The sequence below is a fragment of the Lissotriton vulgaris genome, chromosome 1_1 (assembly GCF_964263255.1).
Source record: "Lissotriton vulgaris chromosome 1_1, aLisVul1.2, whole genome shotgun sequence".
Classification (NCBI taxonomy): domain Eukaryota; kingdom Metazoa; phylum Chordata; class Amphibia; order Caudata; family Salamandridae; genus Lissotriton; species Lissotriton vulgaris.
The window spans coordinates 877,151,246-877,175,139 of NC_141685.1; the positions used below are offsets into that span (position 1 = coordinate 877,151,246).

At 45.8% G+C, this 23,894-nt stretch overlaps 1 protein-coding gene across 3 annotated transcripts in view; it reads left to right on the plus strand.

Annotated features, from left to right (window-relative positions):
* POFUT4 (protein O-fucosyltransferase 4) overlaps positions 1-23,894 on the plus strand; it is a 40,825-nt gene that overhangs the window by 4,185 nt on the left and 12,746 nt on the right. For all 3 annotated transcript variants that reach the window (XR_015308544.1, XR_015308543.1, XM_086958388.1), the window contains exon 2: positions 11,211-11,836. Coding sequence is in view for 1 of the 3 variants with exons in the window: in XM_086958388.1 (XP_086814514.1) it covers positions 11,211-11,836 (626 nt within the window). In the remaining 2 variants the exon portion in view is untranslated. The remainder of the gene's footprint in view (positions 1-11,210; positions 11,837-23,894) is intronic.

Consider the following 23,894-nt stretch of genomic DNA (forward strand, 5'->3'; position numbering starts at 1 on the left):
AAGACTCTCAATCCTGGCTACCTGTCTGAGAGAGGTCGTGGATCTGAACAACTTTCTCCTTAACTCTCTGCAAACCTTGGCTGTTTTCCGAGACTGGAGGCTGAAAGTCTTTGCCACTGAATCTATGACAAATCTGAGGAAGATCCTCTGCTTGGCAGAAACCAGAAGTGATATTTGCTCATTAACCACTAGGCCTAAACTCTGCAGTAGGTCCACTGCCATTTGTAACTGTACCACCAGCCGTGTTGGGCACTGGCCCAAAAGTAGGAGATGGTCTAAATAAAGAGGCAAAAACCTCAAGCCTTGAGATTCCACCACTGGTTTTAGAACCTTGAGGAAACACCAGGTAGCTGAGGAGAGCCCGCAATGGAGAGCTATGAACTCGTAAACCTGGTTTCACCACTTGAACTACAGGAATCTACAATGTGGAGGAAAAATGGGGACTGCCAAATACTTGTCCTTGTAGGTAGGGTAAGAGGGGGTTATAGGTCCCAATCCCGTACTACCCGTATTTGATTGAGTAGAGTCTGGGTGAGGTCCTTGTTCTCGACAATGGGAGACCCCCTTCCCATTATAAACATTACGTTTAGGAGAAAGTCAGGACAAGTGGGATGTTTTCTTGATTCGTTGCAGAAATCCATTTTAAATGATTGTTTGGAAAAAGGTTTTATTTGATATAACTCCTAGTCAAGTTTTCAGTGCTAGGATCAAGAAAGGTGACAGCCAACACGTGTTTCGCCCCCTACATGGACATTCGGCCTGGAGCTTCCTCAGGGCGTAATAAATACAATTTGGGCCGTGAATGGTCCCGTACAGCATTTGACAGTCCCTTCTAATTGAAGTGGCATATTATCTGCTTTATGTCCTCAGTTCTATTGGCATCAGCTGAAGAGAAGCCTTTGTAAGTCGTTCGAAGGCACTCAAATCGATGCCGGAGTCAATCTTGCGCTTAGGTGCATGTATAATTGAGGAAGAAGCCCCCTGTGCTGGGTAGGCATCCTCCAACTTGGACTCGGGCCCGGGCAGGCATAGGCCATTTCCATCAGGTGACACTCAAAGGGCTGCATGGCTGCCATCAAAGCATGATGGTTCAAGGCAGAATTCATCGTCAAGAGTGAGGACTTGCAAGGACTCCTCCTCTGTATACACTTCCTCCGTGGACTCACTAGATTCGAGGGCTTGTTAAATATAAGCAGGTGCACCTGCAGCACACTTCAGGACAGCTACAGTGACTGTAGTACAAAATATATGGATATATATGTTTATAGCCTAGGGCTAAATTGTTGGCAAACTGTAGTAGTCCTAATATTTTGGATGCGCTGAGTTCAAAGCAAAACTCGCTTCTGTCTTGGGGCTGACTCGCCCTATTGTCACCATGTTGTCAATGCACCTGGGCCTTGCCCCGTAAAAGCCGGGTGGTATGGGAGGGAGGGGCGCTTAAGAAGCGCTGAGGTGGGGCACTGTGAGTCGTAAATAAAGACCCAATTACACATCGACATTAGGCTGCTCCCAAATGTAGACCTGTGTAGAACGGACGTTGGAGGCTTCCAGGCGGCTCGGGCAGGCGTTGTGGAGCAAACTCATCAGGTCCAGTGGAGTTGATTACAGCGCGCCCCTTGCAGAGCAACTAGATGTGTTCTACCGCTCTCGCCCCCTCTATTGGTTGCTGGCCTCACCACACTCACACGATCCTGAGGCTTTAAAGGCGCCAGAAATGGGGTAATGAGTGCTTCCGCTGCCCACATAAACAGCAGCTCAATAGTCGCTCAGAGAACCAGTAACAGTATACTATAAACACCATACATCAGTAAAATACACCATAAATCAAGATCATTTAAATAGCACAGTTACCTGCTAGAAGCAGAAAAAGAAAGAGGAAGCTATTCAGGGTGCTCCTACCTTTATGGATATCCTGGGCTGTTGATTGTTTGAGCTGTGTTGACCTTTGCCCTGTGCATCTTGGGAAAGCTAGTTCTTTGAGTTTTTTCGTTGAAGACTGATGGAATGGAATTAAAAGAAAGTAGAGCTTAAGCCTCGTCTCTGGTCCTGACATAGAATTGTTTTTGAAAAGATAGGCGCTGGGTGGTGTATTGATTGTTTGTTGAGCTCTGAGTTCAGGCACCCCCATTATACCTTAAATAGACAACTGTGACTGCTCGCTACTCTGAAAGTCAAGTGTGGAAAAGGCTGTAATTGGCCCAATTTGCAGAGCTACAGTAGTACAAGCCCTGGGGCATCAAAAGCAAAGACCACCCATGTGGCACTGGGTTAACGAGCAGGGGGAACAGAGTCTTAGCTTCTGGTCTTCGATGAATTTCTATTCTCACCTGCCCAACCAATTCTAGTGTTGCTGTCCTTACCGTTTATTGTTAAATGTGCAATATCTACATTGCCTGGATTTGCATTCTTTGGCAGAATACAACGCAATGGCAATCACAGAATAAATGTCAGTAGCCCTGGGACGGGAGAATTACTTCAAGATATTTTATCACTGTAATGTTCAATGAGGGCCTATTGAGGCAGTGGGGTTTGCCCACACATGCAGAGAGGTTGATATTGTGAGAACACATGTTCTAGGTTTTGACAGTTTTCTTTCTTTATTTTATTTAAAACATTTTTTATTAGAAACAAAAGCAGCAATAAAGACATTACATCGACAGCTTAGGTAAAGATGTTCAAGAAATTACAGCATTATCTTCCTTATCCTTAATCCGGCAGAAGCCCAGGGCAGCATATTCCATCAATTACCGGACAATCCAAGGTGGGTCACTTATAATGTTCTCGGGTCAGGAAACTTCACCAATGCTTAACCAATCCTGATTGCCCACAGTGTGTGTTGTGATCTCATCCCAGGGCCGTAACACAGGCCTGCGCACCCCCCGTGGTGCAGGAGGCCCCCTTGGCACTGCACTCTGGCCAGAGAGCTCCTGATTGAACCTGGAGGGGGCCCCTCTTCGAACCGTGCAGGGAGGCCCCCTCAATTTTCGTTAATCGAGCGTCTCATACACGTTCTCCTCCAACACCAGGAGTCTTTCCCTCCACAGTTCCACTGTGGGAGAGACACATATCCCCCCCTATATTTATTCCAGCTCCCCCACTTGTGATCCCATTTACGTGGACATCCTCTACTTTTATAAACATTTTTTTCGGCGATCATGGCATGATCCATATTTTTTGCCCAGTCTCTGAGCAGTGGTAAGGTATCTTCGCCTCACTTCTAAGCTATGTTTCGTATCGCTATGCTCCACCCCATCGTGGCCCACGATTGCTCGGCCTGCGAGAGGTCCGTTGCCTCCCAGATATTGAGGAGAGACAGTGTGGGAGTTGGGAGGATGGACTAGTCACACGTCCTAGTCAGTTGTCTGGTCACATCAGCCCAGTATTGCTGTATAAGAGGGCAGCCCCATAGGATGTGCAGGAATATTCCCGTTTGGTTACAGTGCCGGAGGCAGAGAGCATCGGGTCGCCTTCCTAATCGGTGTAGTAGTGTGGCATCAAAATATACCCAATGAAGAATTTTAAGCTGCACCAGGTGAAGTCGCATCGGGATGGCTACTTCTTGGGGTGAGGATAACGCTTCTAGCCAGTCTTCATCGGCTAGTTCTCCCAGTTCATCCTCCCAAAAACGCCCTCAGCTTCAACATTGGATCGACTTGATTATTGATCAATTTCGTATATGTGAGAGAGACGGCCTTTCGGGTCATAGGATCCAGCAAGAGCTGGTCCTCCAGGGGAGAGGAGTCCTGAAGGGGGGTATTCCTTGGGAGGGCGGAGTCAATGGCATGACTGATTTAGAGTTAGCGAAATTTCTCCATCGGTACCAGCTGGTACTTAGTTTGGAGGTCTGAGAACGATGCCTTCTTGCCCTTGACACACAAATCGCCCACTTTAGAGATCCCTATCATATCCCATTTATTAAATCCTGCCCTGGCACTAAGCCGGCCCAGGATGTCCGGTTACCGTAGAGGGGTAGCCTTTGTGAGGCGCCCCTGCCATCCCATCCACCTCTGCGCTCCGCGCCACACTTCCACCGTACGCGCCATAGGGCCGGTCAAGCATAATTTCTTGTGGCTCGTATACAGTGCTCTATTGTAACCCCCTTTCCCTAGCAACAAGTGGTCATTGCGAAAGCTGGGATCATCATGTCGCCCGAACACCCATTGATTGATGGCTGTCAAGTGTGAAGACTGATAATGGAGGCGCAGATCTGGTAGTCCTATACCACCATCATACCATCCCATAGTAAGCTTGGCCATGGTTATGCAAGGCGGTCTATTTTCCCATAATAAATCTCATACTGCAGCATCAATCTGCAAGAAGTAAGATTCGGGCACCGAAATGGGAGTGTTTTGCAACGCCTATGGAAAGCGTGGCAGAGCGAGCATTTTGAATAGGAACGTACGTCCTAACAAGGTAAGGAGGAGTGTTTTCCAATGGGTGACATCTGAGCGAAATCTCTGTAACTGCCCTAACCGGTTCCGTTAAAAAAAGTGTGGCATCGATAGTGTTAAAAATCCCTAAAAATCAAAAGCCTTGTGAAGCTACCGGAATATCGCAACCTCGAGGACTCCGCGGTGGCTTTCCCCAAATGGGATACATCTGGGATTTAGACCTGTTTATTTGATACCCAGACTGCGCCCTGAAAATATGAAAATTATGGAATACACTGTGCAATGAGCGCGTCGGTGAGGCAAGATAAAGCAAGATATCATTTGTATACAGTGATATGCGGTCTTCGTGTTCATTCGTCCATCTAATGCCCGGGCCTCCCCTTATTCATACTGCCAGCGGCTCCAGAACAATGGCGAAAAGGACCGCTGGCAACGGACATCCTTGCCTTGTGCCTTCGACACAGGGGGAAAGGAGTAGAGTGTTGATTGTTCACTGAGAGCCATGGGTTGCGTAAATAACAGTTTGACCCACCCCATAAATTTGGGTCTGAACCCGATGCAGCCAAGCACTGCGAACAGGTATTCCCACGCTATGGCGTCGAACTCCATTTTGGCATCAAGGGCCAGTAGAATAGCTTCTTCTTCTAGAGTGCCTACAAGGCCCAATAAACCATGCAGACAACGCAGGTTGCGCGCAGTGTTCCGTCCCGGCATAAATCCCGACTGATCTAGATGAATCAGGTCAATGAGATAGGGGAGCAGATGAGTCGCCAAAAGTTTTGCAAGAATTTTAGCCTCCACCGTGTCTATACGAGGCACACTCATGTACTGGCATACCGGGTTTTTGAATGACTACAATAGTGGCCTCACGAATATAATTCGGGAGGAGGACATTCTCGTAACTTTCGTTGTATAGATTTAGTAAATGAGGTGCTAGTTTGAAAGCCATAGGCTTGAGCAGTTTGATCAGGAGCCCGTTCGGGCCCATCGCTTTACCCGCGTGAATGTCTTGAATTGCCTTATGAATCTCTTCAAGCGACAAGTCAACGTCCAACACCTCTCTATCCTGTTCTGAGAGGCACGTCACTCCGATAGTGGCAAGGAGTTCGGTCGCTCTCGAAGCCTGCGAGTCTTGCGGGATACCATACACAGTCTTATAGTGGTTGTATCAGAACATCATCAGGTCCCTTAATCGCGTGCACCCATCTCGCTGATTGTTCTTTACGCCAGCGATTTGCCAGTGCGTTCCCCTTGTTCATATATACAATGCCGGGTGGCCAGAGCGCGTCTATTGGCGTCTTCTAGGAGCAGTTGTTTATAATCTTGCCTTTTTATGCTAAGCAGGTGTTGAGTGTCAGGGTCCGGGGCCCGAGATATATCAACCTCAAGATGTAGGATATGTTGGGTCCTCGAATACTCAGAGGCGTACGATGCTCTATAGGGTCCACCTCCTGATAGCCCTTGAGGTCTGAATAATACCACAGACTCAAAAGAGTGATCAGGCGGGGGAAGGAAAGGAAGGGGTCAGCAGGGAGGAAGATCTGAAATGAGAAACACACAATGTTGAATACCTCTCACCTTATTCTCGAGAATGACAAACAACCATATGTGTGAACTATCCCTAATACCTTTTCCCCATACCTGTAAAGAAAAATAACTGTATGTTTATCCTGGGTAGAGTCTGCAGAAAGACCACTGTCTCTTACTAGATCTGAGGACAGAAGAAGGACATTACTAAACATAAAAATAAGTCCAGCAATTGTGATGAGTAGTTCACTAGTAACAGTTTCGAATATGTAGAATTTCACAGTGGCTGCAAGAAGGGGTATGGAGCCGACCTTTGAAAAGCTCTACAAGCCACTGTTATAAAAGATAAGAAGCATGTGGATGGAACCGTTATACTTTGCTCTTTCAATGAAATCATAAGCAATCAGTATCAACAGTCAGAAATTGTAACTCAGTTTAAATCTTCCGTCCTGGCAGTATTACTCTCATACTGAAGCAGGACTAGTAATCCATCAAAATAAAATACTTCAAAGCATCTGTGCAGCCGCACCTCTGCCTTTAAATGGTGATACACCCAAATGTTACACACAGACTGATCCCAAGGTCTGTGAATAGAATAACAGCGAAACCCGTAAGAACTAACTAGCTCATCCAACGGGGCTTCAGCATCCGGAATTAATGAACCCCACGCACAGTGTTTATCCGTGGAGAACAGAGGGGACAAGGAAATGAAACACTAAACAATAAGCAACCCGCAAGAACCAAGCCCGGCACCTCCAACGAGGTTGCACCAGTTCCGATACCGCTCGAGGAAAGAGCGAATCACCGGAACAAAACAGCCGCAAGGAAAGTTATTATGGTGCAAGGCACCCCTACCGCATACAAGCGAAGTCTTGGTCCTCGGACGTGGAATCGAGAATTAACAGCACAGTCTTGAAAAACAGGAAGCACTTTACCGGCTTCCAGCGTGCGCCATGACACTAGAGGCAAACGTCCCCCATTGCCTCTTGGGAACTGTAGTTCCCTGAAACTTATCGTTTCCATGATTCCTAAACTACCTTTCTCTTCAGTGTTTTTTTGCTGCTCCCAGCGTGCGCCGTGACAGGATCTCAGCTTCCAGCTCCAACACTCTTCGGCGTTTAGCCCTGTGACCAGCCATCACTGATAGTGCCCTCCCTTTGATCACTGCACCATATGCCCCCCAAAGCGTAGTGGCCAATTGGACCTATATTCTCCTCAAAATAGTATTCTGTATCTTTCTGCAAGGTGTCCCTAAAATGCAGATTCTTAAGTACTCAAAGTTGAATTTGTATCGGACCAGGTTCGGCGGGCGTTGCACTCCAAGGACCGTCAGCACCGGGGAAGGTTACGACATCCCCCGCACCAAACACCCACAGTTGGAAAAGTCCTGCATGTGTTGTGCATGTGTGAACAAATATTCAATTTGTGATTGACTTCCGTGTACACCAGAATGAAACGTTAAGTGTTGGTCATGAGGGTGCGACCACCTCCAGATATCTACCATTCCCCAAGGCTTCGATAAAGTCCCGTAACTGGGAGCAGTGTGCTGAGTCACGTCTGGGCGGTGATCTGTCTAGTTGACCGTCAAACGTCAGGTTGAAGTCACCCCTCATTATCAGTGTACCCACAGGTAGGTTAAGTAAGTGTCCCAACATCTGTCGGTGTCAGTCGCTGTAGACCCGCTAGAGCATACACAGAAACAACATTTCGGATCTGCCCTCCCACATACCTGTGCAAGCTGCTTATCTACCCTGTGGATCTGTCCAGGTATTTTGTATCACATATGGACAGCATTTTTGAAGGAGGACCCGCCCCTCCTGGATCATGTGGTGAAACCTGAGTGGACTACCATTCAATACCCCTTCCTGTCGAGTGCTATGCAAGAGTTGCCAATTAAGTGAGTTTCCTGTAGTAACACCAAGTCAAGCCCATGACGGTGGACATACTGCAGCACAATACCTCTCTTGATTTTGTCTCCTAACCCGTTGACATTCCAGGTTATCAGCTTAAGTCTCTGACCTTTTGCCATATTGTCACAGATATCGGAAGAATGGTATAAATGGAAGACATGTAGCCGCCCTAGCCTCCCAAGCCCTCCATTGTCGCCAACTGAGCGATCCCGGACTTTCAATGACCACCTCCTAATATTGGAGATCTCCTGCTGCCATCTATACATAGAAACCAACCAAGCCGTGTCTACACAAGCAATCGCGTTGTCTTGCTGTAAAATACCCCCCCAACAAATGAAACGCCAGATTACCCTCCGCCTATAAACTCACCCCCCCTTCCTGCTTAACGGGACTAAAACTTCCCGCCACCACCAACATGCAGAGTGCCTCTCGCCCACCCATAAACAATTTCAAGGAACGCGAGTAACCCCACTCCCAATTTGCATATCTCTATACAGACATTTCTCCGACCCCCCAACCCAAAGAAGTACACGACACAGAGGCTCGGGACGATCCTCGTTAGATGTCATGTGGCAACCACATTGTCATTAACAGTGCAGTAACAAGTCGTAGAAGACCCCCCAATAACGGCCCAAAATGTTGAACGATCATGGCAATCTGCAACAGAAGCAACTTAGGCCATCCCCAGACTCTACACAATCCATGTGACATAAGTATCGGGAATCTGTCCTAGCATCCCCTTCAGCAGTAGATTTATACGATCTCATGTTCGGGAGGCCATGGCGCCAAGACCATATTCCACAGAGTTCGTGAGGGCGTCAGGAGGACATTGCAAACCCACACAGCCTTACCAACCATCGAATCGGGAGGAGATTGTCTCTACTGGCGCCAGACAGCGTCGTCATCCGCCGCCGAGAATGCCTTTTTTCCTTTCTTTTCGACCGTGCTCCATCCCCCAAGCCAGTCCCAGGCCTCCTCAGGTCAAATGAAAAACCATGATTTTCCATTTCCTTCCACTCGAAGCTTGGCGGGGAACATCATTGCATACTTGATTTCTTGGTCAAGTAGGGCCTGTTTCACCTCCAGAAAACTTCAGCGCAGTTTCTGTACTCCCAATGTGAAATCTGGAAAGAACATGATTTTACTGTTCTCCAGGGAAAGTGGCGGGGCCGCTCTTGCCGTTTGTAGAATAACATTGCGGTCTCGAAAGTAAAACACCCACGCCAGCAGTGGTCGAGGTTGCGCTCCAGGCCTCGGGCGGCCCCATGGCACTCAGTGAGCTCTTTCAATCGTGAAGCATTTGGAGAGTCCTCTGTGTTGGAGATGCTTTAGGACCAGTTCCTCCACAAAAAGGTCTGCCGCCAGCACCTCTGCGCGTTCCGGTACGCCGATAATGCGTACATTGTTCCGTCACATTCGACCTTCGTAGTCGTCCAGCTGCAAGGCCATCACCTCGTGGGAAGAGCCGAGGTCAGTAATTTATTTCTTGGGCAGGGCGGTGTCAGTAACCAGTTCCTTGGCAGTGTTCGCTACAGTTCCTACCCTTTCCGCCATTTTCTTCATGTTCTCTTGGATCAGTGCCACATCTGTGGCCACTGTGTTGATCTGCACCTCAAGGGAGGTCCTTATTGCCGTTATCGCTTCAAATAGATCCATATTCGACGGTTCTGCAGCGTCCCCCGGTGTCGCCGCCTCTGCACGGTCTTCAATTTGCTGTTTCTGCCAAGTGAACTTCTCTAGCTTGGTCGGGGTCGTCGTCCGATTATCACGGCCGGACACCATTGCCTATTGCCACGGAGACACCACCACTGATTAAGGCGCCGTCACTACTCCCCGCCGCCTGCAGTGAAATCCTTCACCCGGCCTATCGGCTTTCGCAGTAGGCACCCCACACAGAGGGGTATCTAATCAATGGCTGTAGCAGGAAGATCAACACACACCAGTTTCCCAGCCGAGGATCAGGGCCCGATTCCCCCGGTCATGGGAATCACTTCTTAGCTGCAGTGTGTTTCACTTGTGTGGCATGTGGATCGTGCGGGGAGACAGCAGGCTTAGGGGCCCCTGGGGCAAGAGTCTCTAAATGAGGTACTTCGGGTGCACCGGAGCACCAGCGCCTCCACCATGTTCACCACGCCAAGAGCTGAGTTGTCACGCCTTGCATGGGTCGAACTGTTCCCAACACTCCGGGGCCCCGTAGTAGTACCCACCGGGTCTCCGCATTCTAGCAGTAACAAGCCCTCCTCCAGGAATCACACCTGGCCTCTTCAGTTTGCCTCCAGACCAGACATTATGTCTATGAGGTGGCACAATGTTCAAGAGTCAAAATTGTCTCCAGTAGAAGCTTGAATAAAGTTTTTCAGTTAGGGCCCCATGGGCAGGAGCCCAGAAAAATTGTAGTGCAGCTCGAGGGCCACTTCCAGCCCTCTCTCACCAGTCCGTTATTGTCAGCTTTTACCAGTACTGCGGGGGGCACTACTATGTCTCTTTCAGCGTCTATTCAAGTCTCAGTGCCTTTATGACAATCGCCTGTGAATCACATCCACTCCTGGGCCTCACTGCTAAATGTACCAGGCGGCTCAGGGCCCCCAGCGCGCACCTTACAGACAATATTGGCCGCCCTTAGCTCTCTCCCTACAACTGCGTATAGCCCTCTGGGCCGCCCTGGGCCCACACGCATGTGGAAACAATGTCCCGCACTTTCACCCACGACGGGGGCTGCTGCACCAACCACTTGGACCCCCTTACACACCGGGCTACTAGGGATGGTCGCCGCAGGGATCCGGCAGCTCTCGCACTCCTGTGGGCAAGGACACCCGTGAGGCTTCGGTCTCTGGAGCACTCGCGGGGCACCCTCGTTGATTGACTCCAATATTATACGGGCGTAGCCGGGCACCACAGTCTCACTCCGACAGCACAAGGACAGGAATCAGGCCAGCAGGAATGAAGTTATCCAGGATAGTTTGGAAGTGGTTCTCCGGAGTAAAACTACAGAGCGGCCATTCCCGTCGGCGGTTAGCCAAGCCCCCTTCAGTTTTCTGCTTTTGAAAATATTCTGGATAACTTAAATAAGCAAAAGTTTAAACATTGGTGTACTGCAAGTGATGTAACACTACATTTTGCAGTTAATGCCAACCTTTCTCTAAACATATTGTAGTATTCTAGAACTGAAATTTGAATCTACAAAAGAATTTTTTCTTAGAAGTTTGCCTTTCTATGTGCATTGGTATAATCTCATATAAGATGTATGTTGAACTGGTAAACAACATAGGAAAAATTGTGCGGAAAAACATCAACGCTCTGAATCATTTGATTTATCTTATTTTTCAATTTATAAAAGATTTATAAGGCAGTACTATTTCTAATCATGCATTTGATATTTCAGGTAGATTCGTATGGCAAATGTCTTAATAACCGAAAGCTTCCCAACGTACGGTTGGAGGACACATCCACAGCCACCACAGAAGATCCAGAGTTTATGGTGTTTGTTTCCAAATACAAGTTCCACCTGGCCATGGAGAATGCTTTGTGTCCCGATTACATGACTGAAAAGCTTTGGCGTACCATGCATCTGGGTGCCATTCCAATCTATCGGGGGTCTGCTTTGGTGCAGGATTGGATGCCCAACAACCATTCAGTTATTCTGGTGGACAACTTCCGTGACCCTCAAGAGCTGGCTGAGTTCATAAAGTCCCTTGACGGAGATGACGAGAAGTACCTGCAGTACCTTGAATACAAGAAACCTGGTGGAGTAACCAACACATTTTTGCTGGAGAGCCTGGAGGGTCGTGAGTGGGGAGTGAATGACATGACTGCACCCAACTACCTCAGTGGATTTGAGTGTTTTGTCTGTGATCAAGAAAACACACGTATTGCAAAAGAGAGAAAACATCGGAAGTCTGGTGGCAAATTGGCTACACCAACACCCCACATAGCTGAATACAGTCATATGGGATGCCCTATGCCAGTGCCAGGTTTTGGACATGTGGAAGATTTGACTGCAAGTGACAGGTAAGATAAAATAAAAATGCAATGGATCTACAGTGTTTATTGAACAAAAGTGTTATGATGCATGAATCACAATGCTGGAACAAGAGTCCTGACTCTAGCAAGTCTTAGTGGTCAAAACATCTCAAAAAAATCTATACAAATGTGTGTGCAATATACGTTGGTAGTCGCCTTTTGTGTAGTTCTATTTCAGCCATGCTTTCTATTGAAAAGGTATTTTTTTGGCTAACTCTTTTGACTCTATAGGCCGATCTGTGCCAAATTTGATGATCGCTTGGCGTAGTCAACAAGTATCCAGCATTACAATTTTTATATAGACTCATGCAGGGGAAAAACGTTAAAGGGGAAGTGTGCTCCATTTTAGCTCAAATAGGAAATTTACTTGCGCAAAAAGTTCTGACGGGTCTACATCAAACTTGGTATGAAAGTGGAACTTTACTTTGAAAGCGTGCTTTTGTTGTTGGGTGTAATCTGTTTATTTAAACACTTAAATTTCAAAAACAACTAAACATTTTGAGTGGGCTTTAAAGGGTTGTATATCTGTGTCATGTGAAAACACTTTTCAGAAAATAGCAAATCCAGTCAATCACATCTGAATTTTCTCTCAAAAGTAATTTGGTGATGCAGGGAGTACATTTCTTCTTTCATCTTAACATTTATAATTTTTTTCTAAAAAATTGTGATTTTTCACACTACGGAGAAAGAAACTTCCGGAACGGGAGGGGGGAAGGGTGGTGCACCATGAGAGGTGCCCATATCCAGGGGATGTTGGAGGGCACTCAGAGGCTGAAAAATTAAGATTAAAAACTTGAAAAAGGTTAAGTTTGCCATAGTTAAATTGGACTTTTAAGAAAATTGTGATCCTACGGCCATCATTGTATGCTGCTAAGAAAAGGAAGCATTTTATATACAACATTTCGATTTTTTTGAAAGTCGCAAATTTATTTTAACTCTAAAAATTGTACTGCATTTTTTTCTCTAAAAAGAAAAAGCAAAGTTCTGTATACCACCTCTGTTGCACACATCTTTTGGGGTTTGGTTCCCTGCAGCCATGTGCAGTGAAGGATTGCTGCCCATGACAAGTTCAGATAGGCTATGCAGCACAACACCACAGAGCATAGCCAAAGGCTGTGCGCTGAGGGGATTAGCCTCCTCCAGCAGGTTGAGTGTGAGGCCCTGGCCTTGCGCAGTGGGGTTTTGGGAAAAGAGCGTCTTATAAATAAATTAAAAAAAGTATATAGAAATTTACTGAAATAACACAGCGAAAAATGAGTTATGGCCCTGGGTTCAGGGAGGAGCATGGAACAGGGACAGCCTTGGTCATGATAGCAGAGGGACTCAGGAGAATACTAGATGCAGGAGGGAAGGCCGTCTTGATATATTTGGATCTATTGGCGGCTTTTGACATTGTGAATCACAAGATACTTTACGCTCATCTAGATGAATTGGGGGTCCAGGACTCTGCACTCACGTTGATGTCATCATTTTTAATGGATAGAATCTTTTCAGTCAAATTGGGAGATTTTGCATCCAAATCCTTTAAGGTGTCCTGTGGAGTATCGCAGCGCTCCTCCTTGACCCCTACTCTTATTAATATTTATGCAGCTCCCCTGGCATCGATTATCAGGCAGTGTGGGTTCTTGCCGGTTTCGTATGCTGATGACACCCAAGTAGTGGTGTTGGTTTTAAGTAATGTGGAGGAAACAGCCGCTTCAAGGACTGTATGATACAGGTTAACCATTGGATGCAGCTTAACTACCTGAAACTGAATGGTGACAAAACTGAAGTTATGCTATTAGGATCAGATGCAGACTTTTGGTCTCCTAAATGGTGGCCTGCTAGTCTAAGCGATTGCCCAAACCCAGTGTGCAAAGTTAAAAATCTTGGATTCGTTTTGGACTATAAATTGACATTTAACACCCGGATAAACAACCTCTCTTCAACTATCTGGTACATTTTAAAAATGATCAGAAGAATACGCCCATTCATTGCCATGGACTCACGTAATACACTAGTTACGGCATTGGCCCTGTCCAGATTGGATTATGGCAATGCTCTGTATGCGGGGATTCAAGCCCAACATTTAACAAAACTCTAGCGTCAGCAGAATGCAGCAGCTAGGTTAGTGCTGGATATTCCCAGATCTGAGCCAGTCGCACATAGACTGAGAGCCTTCCACTGGTTACCGATGCTAAAAAAGGATGATGTTCAAATCATTATGTTTGGCCTATAAGGCCCTTCATGGTACAGGACTGCAGTTTTTGAAAACACACCTGAATTGGTAATTGCCAGCAAGAAGCTTGAGATCAGCTCACACTAAACTTTTACAAGTTCCTAAGTTCAAGCAGGTTAGGTGGGGAAGGAGAAGCTTTCTGGTGCGGACAGCGAAAACCTGGAACCATCTCCCTATCATGATAAAAAGCAGCCTGTCGCTTCTGTCTTTTATAAAAGCCGTAAAAACTTGGCTCTTCACCTGTTAAGTCAGCCCACCAACATATCTGTAATCCTCTGCTCATCGGACTTTAGCGCCAAGACTCCTCCTGGCATTCGCGCGCCTCATAAATATACAAATCAAATCAAATCATGAAACGTGCAAAACCATTGAAATAGTGGTGCGCAACAACTCATACAATGCACACCCTAATTCACATTGCCCACCATGCAGATAACACAAAACAACCATTCTATAAGTGGCTCTGGGATAAAAAGTCTGATAACCCTGACCAAAACATAGTAGGCAAAATGACTAATGGCTTCAACTGCATACCCCCTCTAAAGAGGCAGGCCCGGATGGGTTACCGGGCGATTTATACATACATGACCCTAAGTTGTGGTCTGACTTCATTGCCCCTCTAATGAATCTAATCCTTCATGGATATCCTGTTCCTGACTCGTGGAGGGGCGCTGAAGTTGTTGCTATCTATAAGAAAGGTGATCGGGAGGACCCTGCCAACTAAAGGCCGATTAGTTTAATCAATGCTATGCAGAAAGTAGTTGGCAGGGTCATTGTAAATAGAATGGGTAGGTGGCTAGAGGAGGGGAATATACTGTCCCACTTCCAGGCGGGTTTCCGCCAGAATGTGGGCACAATGGACCAGGTCTTCAGGTTTTGGGCAATATACTGGAAAGCAGCAACTATTATGAAGGGGAACTTATACCTGGCCTTCATAGACCTCAAAAGCGCCTTTGACTTGGTGCCCCGCCATAAGCTCTGGAAGGTACTGCTGGATATGGGGTTCCAGCGATACCTTCTGGAGTTCATAGTTAAACTTCACCAGGATAATTATGCTAGAATCAGATGGGGGAGCCAGGGGCAGTTAACAGGGAGGGTGCCTGTGAATAGGGGGGTACGCCAGGGCCCTTGATGGCCCTGACATTTTTCCCCCTCTTCATTAATGGGGTGGTAGACCATTTGAGGGAGGACAATGCCGATGCCGCGGTCCTGGCTGGGGAGAAAACACCTACTCTCCTCTTCGGGGACGACACCCTCCTGTTGTCCAAAACCCCCTCTGGGATGCAGAAATTGCTGGACAGATTTACAGCCTGATTCATCATTCTCCCGTTTTGCGAGCCCCTAATAGCGATTCATAGCGAATCGCTATTAAGGACTCGCAAAACGGGATTCATGTAGAAATTGCATAAAGAAATGTGATTCCTACATATTCCTTATTTGCGATTATCAAATTGCTAATCGCAAATAAGGAATAACTCGCCATTCATTCCTATGGGCCAAAAGGCCCATTGGAATGAATGGGGAGTATTCCTTATTTGCGATTAGCAATTTGCTAATCGCAAATAAGATAGCGATTTGAAGGGTGCCAGGGGTGTCCAAAGGACACCCTGTAGCACCCCTCAAATGAAATTTTACACAGGTGTTGCACACACACATGTCCAAAGGACGTGTGTGTGTAACATGCAACTCCGAAAAATGCATTTAAATGCATTTTTCTGAGTTTTCGCAATTTACCACGAGGTCTGACCTCGCGGTAAATTGCGGCCAGAAATTGCGAATTCGCAAAAAAAAATTGGATGATGAATTGCATTTAAGGAATCTCAAATAGTGATTCCTTAAATGTAATTCCTCGCAAAATTGCGAAATCGCAATTAGCGATTTTTGCATTTGGGATGCTGAATCCCAAATGCAAAAATCGCACTCGCAAAGGGCCAGATTCTGAGAATCTGGCCCTTTGCGAGCGCAATTTTGTTTGATGAATCGGGCGGTTAGTCTGTTCTGCGATGAACGTGGACTGACTATTAATACATCCAAAACCAAGCTAATGGTGCTGCCCCTTCAAAAAAAGCAAAGAAAATTAATATCACCCTTAATGGGTTGCCTCTTGAGGCGGTGGAGGATTTTGACTACCTGGGAATCAGAATTAATAATAGAATGAAGTGGGACTCCCATGTAGGCAAGATGCTGCTAAACCTTAAGAGAGTTTCAGGAGCTATTCTGAAGAGTCAGCGTATGTCAGTTAGTAGGCCTATAGCGCCGGCTCCTGCTGTATATGAAGGGAGGGCGTTGTCCTCCGCAGTTTATGGGTCTGAACTGTGGGGCTGCGAAAACGTAGTCCATCTGGTCAGAGCTGCGAATACGTTTATAAGGGACCTTGTTTCCCTCCCTATTTTGACTCCGTTGAAGCCCCTTTTCCACGGCATGGGCAAACGCTCTATTTTAGACATAGTCCGCCTAGGCCCCTTGCTGTTCTGGGTGCGCCTGAGGAGGACCCCCGAGCTAGCAAACTATGCACTGGTGATGGATGAATTGATCACCTTGAATAGTACGAATAAAATACAGTGGCTAAACAAATTGAGGCAAATAGTTATGAAGCTGGGATTGGTTGACTCCTGGACCTCACAGTCCCCTCCCCCAAAGCAAGTTGTCAAGAAAATCTATTGGGAGTGGGTACACACAAAGGAACAGAAGAGTACAAAATGGGGAGCATTAACCACACAATTCTTTTAACATAAGCCTAGTAGAAGGTTTGAACCATTCCTGGACCTTATCCAAATACCAAAAGATAGATCGATTTTTCTAAAAATGAGGTATGGGACACTACCCCTTAATAAATGTACTGACTGATGGAAGGGATCACGGGTCTCATGTGGTACTTGTCCAAACTGTCCATGTAAGACGGAATCCTTACCACACTTTCTGTTTGGAAGCAAAGCATACAAGAGGGCGAGATCGAGATGGTTGAAACCAGTATGCAGGGAGTTTGTCAGAGATTTCAGGGTTGCCCTCCGCATCCTCTCAACTGACACAACATCTTTGTTTGTTGTATGCGGAGTTGCAAATTATCTTTTAAGCGCCTGGCTTACTTGCACCAGGTTGCTAAACACCATTAAAGTATAGATCCTGCGTGCACTGAAACCCCATATGTATCCTACTGCTGTTGCACTTTACTACTGCTATTAGATTGTTTTTAAAGTGTAAATAGTACTTTTATTGCCTTTTATCTTATGAATGGGACATTTTATTATATATGTCTTTTTTTAACTTGAATGTATGTACTTTTATGATATGATAATATCGAATAAAGTATTACAACAATAGCATACCACTACCGGTGAATTTCAGTAGTTTTGCTTGATTGAGTCTAAAACTTAAATGTTTTTATGATCTGGTCGGACAGCACAGCTGTTGCCAAACTATTATATTACCATCACTAGAGAGGGATTTTGGTCCCCCCACATGTTGGGATGCAGGAGTATATGCTTTGAGCAGAAGTTGTGTGCTTCCACAAAAAAGTGCTTGTCCTCCACACTTTAGTGATCATTGTGTTTATTTATCCAGCTGCCTGAGATTGAACTTTCATGGGCAGGTACACAATATTATAATTCTTTTCACCCCGTTAGTGCGTGTGCCGGCCATTGTGCTCTGCCCTAGTGGAAGTACATTGTTCTATTTTAACCTTGGGCTGCTCTGGAAGAGTTTCCCGAGCACCCTGAGTTTTTCCTTTTTTTTTTTACTGTAATGACAATCAGTGAGCAGGGTGCACTGACATCATTACAGCAAAGTGAAAGTTAAACTAGCACTGGGGGAACAGTGCTCTAGGGGGCTTATCTAAACCTCCTGAGCACTGATTGCATCGCGGAAGGTATCATTGGAAAGGGGAGACTCTCCCCTTTCAGGGTATATCTCTGCCCAGTGGATCCCTGCTTTGGGATCGCGACAATAGAGATATCCCAAAGCAGGTACCCACCCAGTGGGCCCGAGAGACATGGTTGAGTGGTCCTTTAGGGAAGGGCTTGTGTGCCCCTCCAGCTTTTTAAAAAAAAAAAATATTAATCAGCTTGATAGCAAAGTTTACAACTAATTTACAAATATCATGTCAAATGATGTTTCATGACAAAATATCTGAAAAAAATTATGTCTAAACACAGTTCCTATACATAGTCAAAAACAGACAACACCAATTATTCCTAAAAATTTGTAACTATCACTAGTACAATGAAAATCGGGGTCAAGTACGAAAAAAATGAAAGATGGAACATCTCATGAGAATGCTGTGGCCAAGCCATAATAACACCAAAAAAGAAAAAGAAACCCCATCCATCATTCAATTGTTCAGCCATCGTGTGAATGGTGCCCATATTTTGGAGCCCCTCTCACGCCTCCTCCTACCCCCTCTTTGAAACACAGCAGATTCCAAATTATGAAGAACTAAAATCCTTGCTCTCCAGTTGTTAAAGGTAGGGGGGATAGGGCTAATCCATTCAGAAGTTATGCTCAGTCGAAGTAAAGACATAGCGATAGAGAAAAGCTGATTCATGAGCTGGTCTAGTAACCAAACAATCGCTATCGCACCCCGTTATTACCAACTCGGGAGATAGGTCCATCGAGATCTTAAGAGCACCATTAATTAATTGCTGGTCAACCTGCAGGAATGAAACCAATTTAGAACATGAAAAAAACATGTGTACATCGTTGGCTGCTGCTTGACCACATCTTGGGCACCCATGGCCGCTGGCACCTCCCCATTTAGATATCTTGGCAGGGGTGTAATAAAGATTAAAGAGGGCCATACAACTTTGGGACCGTAAACTCCCGGCGATTAGTACAGAATTGGACAGGTCCAGAATTGATGAGACATCAATACCATTCTTGCCCAGCTTAATATCCAGTTTAGCGTTCTGAGAGGGGCGGTCATCTGGGAGGCCGAATATCAGATTCTGGTAGGGAACCCCGAAACTGGCCTTTCTGGAGATAAGTTCCATAAGAGTATTTTTAACCAATACCATAGGATTATCTTGCAAGAGTTTGTCAATATAACTACTTATCTGTAAGTACTTAAAAAAATTCCTGCGTACCTAGTCCGAACTTATCTTTTAAAAATGAAAAAGAGGCCATCTCTCCCTCAAAGGATAAATCCCCCAAAGTAAAAATCCCATGATCTCCACCTAATTGTGACAAAATCTTGATAGATAGAGGGCTAAAGCATAGCAGCAGCCAAAGGTGTAAAATAATTAAAGTTAGGAATTCACCATTTCCGGCGTACTTTCCTCCAAACTGAATACATAGCTAAAAAAACTTTGAACTTACTTTTCTTATAGTAACTAGGTTCAAGCACCGAAAGGAGAACCCCCTTGGCGTCGTCCCCCAGACCTATCTTGAAGATAGAGGGGGTACACGCTGGTGAAAGTAAGGCTCTAGCCCCAAAGAGTGGTATAGCAAGGTGTTGCCAGAGAGCTGACCAATTATAGAGAAGCAAATCAGGGACTGACCACCCGCCCCTATCCAAAGGTAGGTGCATCCATTTAGCGGCCCTACGAGGAGAGTGATAACTCCACGGAAACCTGTTACAACACCTTTCTGCTCAGGCAAGACTGGACTGAGCAAATTCCAAGGGGATAGTCCTGAAAATATACAAAAATTTGGGCAATATAAGCGTTTTTAAGACATTCCTCCTGCCAAATAGTGAAAGATGCAGATTATCCAACCTGCGCAAGGTACAGTCGGCTGTGTCAATAATTGGGAGGATATTCATTTCTGGTAAGAGCTCCACTGCTGCCGTGATTTGGACCCCTAAATATTTAGTGCTTTGAACGACTGGCGCCTCCGAGGGACCCATAGTGGTAGATTGAATAACCTGGGTTTTCTGAACATTTAAATTATAACCTGAGAGCTGACCATACGCTTTCGCCAGATTCCGTATAGCAGTGAATGAGGATGACACATTGGTGGTTAAAACAGTAATATCATCGGCATACTCCAAAACTTTAAATTCGTGGAGATTGATCTTAACAGGTACTATATTTGCAGAGAGCTCAATTGTGTTGATAAATGGGTCAATATATAGGGCAAAAAGCAGGGGCGAACAAGGACACCCCTGTCTAGTGCCCCTGCTAATATTAAACGGTCTTGAAAGGAGGCCTGATATTGATAACTTTGCTTGAGGGGCAATATACAAAGACTGCAAAGCATGAATAAAATTAGGAGAAAACCCCTTCCACTGGAGAACTTTCCAGAAAAACCCCCAGGCAACCCTGTCGAACGCCTTTTCGGCGTCCAACAGGATTACACTTATGGGGGAATTTGTTACCTGAGCCAAATCCAGTAAAGCTATGACACGGCGGACATGGTCCGCCGTGTCCCTTCCAGGAATGAATCCGTGTTGACGATTAGAAACTAAATATGTTATCACTAATGCAAGCCTGGCAGCCAAGATTTTTGAAAAGATTTTACTATCCGTGTTGATTAACGAAATGGGACGAAATGAGGCAGGATCCAACTCTGGCTTGTCTTTTTTTTCAATCAAGATATTAGTTGTAAGATGCCAAGAGTCTGGAATAATTCCACGCTGGGCATTTCTAAAGGTTATTAAAATATCTTCCTGAATCTCTGACCGGAATATAGCATAAAATTCTAAAGGAATAAAGTCGGGACCAGATGCTTTACCATTGGCCAGAGAATTTATTGCTAGTACCACCTCATCCCACTCTATAGGGGCGGCAAGGACAGAAATCTGATGATCTGATATTTTACACGTATTAAGCCCAGAGGTAAAAGCAGCCAATTCGCAGCCAATGGTGAGGTCACGGACTTCCTCGGTATATAACGACTGATAAAACTCAGAAAAAACTGTCGGTACCCCTCCGGGAGTGTCATGAATATGCCCTGGATCATGATAATACGAGTAGCCAAGCCACGCTGCTGAAGCCGCTTGGCGAGGACCCTGCCAAACCTTTCGTCGAACTCAAACATCGTCGAGCGATACTGAAGATATTTGTCTGCCAAATCCGGACCAAAAAACTCCAGTAGGGAGGCTTTAATGCATGCAACCTGTAGTTGAGTAGCGGCTATGTCGCAGCCATCCCTAATCGCAGCAGTAAGTTGAACCTCTGCCCGATGTAATTCATCAACACGCTCCTTGTTTTTTTCTTGTATTAATCTCTGGCAGGAAAACTAAAAGCTTTTTGTCTCTCCACGAACCGCAGCTTTAAATTAATCCCAAACGATATTACTAGAAGCTGAGCCTCTGTTAATATCTAAGAATGCGCTCATCCAAGATCTCATGTGATCTACATATGTTTGGTCTAATTATAATTTTCTCTCAAATGTCCACAAACTTGGAGTTCTTACTATGTCTTTCAAGGTACAGCCAATAATCAGCAGATTATGGTCTGAGATGATTCTAGGTGAAATAGAGATTGAAGTAGTGTCTGCGACTTGATCTGACATAAAGAAATAGTCTAGTTGGACCATTTTTTTTATGAGGGGCTGAGAAATATGTGGTGCCATCCAAATTCTTGCAATGATGAAACCAAAGCTCTACCATTGAGTGTTCTTGGACCAGCGCTTACAAGGCCCTAAAGACCCTGGGTTTCTGGTCCGCATATTTTGCCCTGTGACTAGGTTAAAACTTCAGCTAAACTAATGTTAAAATCCCCACAGAGGCAAACGGGATGGGGCCATCAAGCTAATTCTACATTTTGATAGTCTAAAACTGCGAGGCCATCAAGATTTGAACTATACACAGTGCAGACCGTAAGAGCTGTGCCATTGATCGCGAGCTCAGCAAGTGCCCATCTCCCACAAGTATCTTGCCAAGATCTTACACAAGTACCCAGCCCACGTTTTACTCTTATCATTGAGGTCTGCTGGGAGCACGCTATTAAATCAAAGCCAGGCATTTTCAAACAATCCCGATTATTCCAGGGCACATGGGTTTCTTGCAAACATAAGATCTGTAATCGAAGGCCCTGGATGATTCGTGAAAGCAGAGCCCGCTTCTTCCCATTGTTCAGACCACATACATTCCATGAGGCTATACGTATTCTACCTGACGCCATTAGAAAATGTATAAAAGAAAATCAAAATTAGGATTAGTAGGATTAGGATATTTGTCTGTTTTAATTCACAATTGCCACAACATGAAGAGAATTTCTCAAGCTGTTTTTTTGAAAGCGCCCCCTGAACCCCCCCCCCCCCCCCCCCTACCACCACCCCCTGAAACCCCCACCCCCCGATCTGGGCAACAGGACCGTAGTCCAAGTGATGGAGAAGCTGGTATGAGCAGAAACCCAACTCCGAGTCCCCCCCCCCCCCCCCCCCCCCCCCCCAAAAAAAACCCTGCAAATAACCAATATGCCCCCAGAGGGATGTAAAATGAGAAAGTAAACATATGAGGTTATGTTTCACAAAACCAAGAGAAAGAACATCCCCTATAGGGGCATAATCCCTACTAATGGGAACAAGAGAAAGGAAAGAAAAATATCATTGTACTCCTGCATTTACAGCTAATTACAATGAGTCCAGGAATAGCTTTGATGAATTTCTGAATCAAAGAATCTAGTCTGACCTTGATAAATGATCTTAAGTTTAGACGGAAAGAGCAAGAAAACTTATGCGCCCTTCAACTGGAAGGGGTCAATGAGCTGGCGGAGCTGCCACCTCCGCTTAACCGTTGCTGGGCAAAAATCTGGCCTAACAAAAAATTGACAGCCCTTTCCTGATCTTTGCTTGTCAGGTCTTGCTAGATCGTAAATCCTTTCTCTAGCCAAAAAGTTTTGCAGGCAAATCAAGATAGCGCGGGGTCTAGTGAGCGTTTGACCCGGGCGTTGTTGAAAGGAATACGCTGAATTTCCAGCTGCCAGTCCCAATCCTTAACTTCAGGGAATGCCTCTGTAAATAAATCAACAACAAATTGTCAGGTGTCCGAACCTTCCGTGCCCTCGGGAACTCCCAAAATCCTTAAATTGTTTCTCCGTGCGCGATTCTCCAAGTCCACGAGTTTCCCTTGGATATCAAGCCGCTGAGATTATATTGAATCGATAGTGGATTTTTGGGCAACCACGTCATCTTCAAGAGTGGGAATACGAGTCTCTGCCTCCGTGATCCTGGATGTGATGTCAGTGCAGGTCTTAATTACTCTGCACAGAGAGTTTTGAACTCTGCTCGAGCACTCTCCTGCTGGGTCTCCTCCCGATGGGCCATTATCGCTTGATACAAAATTGCAAGTGTCATTTTGCCTGGGGGAGGCCAGTATTGAAATCCGGAACATTAGAAACTGAGGGGTGGGAATTCTCTTGTGCTCCAGATGGGCCGGAGAATGAATAATTCCAGGCAAGGGAGCCTGTATTTATAACTGATCCAGAGTCCTGGGGTAACTTACGGACTGTAGAAAGCCCAGTTACGCTGGCAACAGAATTCAGGACATCATTTGTGTGCCAGTCCCCCATCTCGCTAACTTCATCGTCGGACCAGTCTTTGCCCAAACCGTTGTCATCAACAGAGGAGCCTGTGTGTTCTGAAAGAGCGTAAAAATTATCTACTTCGACTTCTCCCTCAGTATTTAGTAGAGCAGGGACTACAACTCCCATCATCCCACTGGATTGTACATCCAAAACCAGAATAGGATCGTTCAATACAACTTTCCCCCCAGTGTTTGCGGGTAATCCCTCTTCATCCAGCTGTACCAATATACTTGTAGCAGCCCCCCCAGCAGTGTCTTTTGATAAAGAAACCGAGGAGAGTGTCATAGAAACAAGTTTGGTCTTACCAGTAACAGGCAGTTAGGAGGCCAAGGAGGAAGCAGCAGACATACTAGAGGTAGTTGGC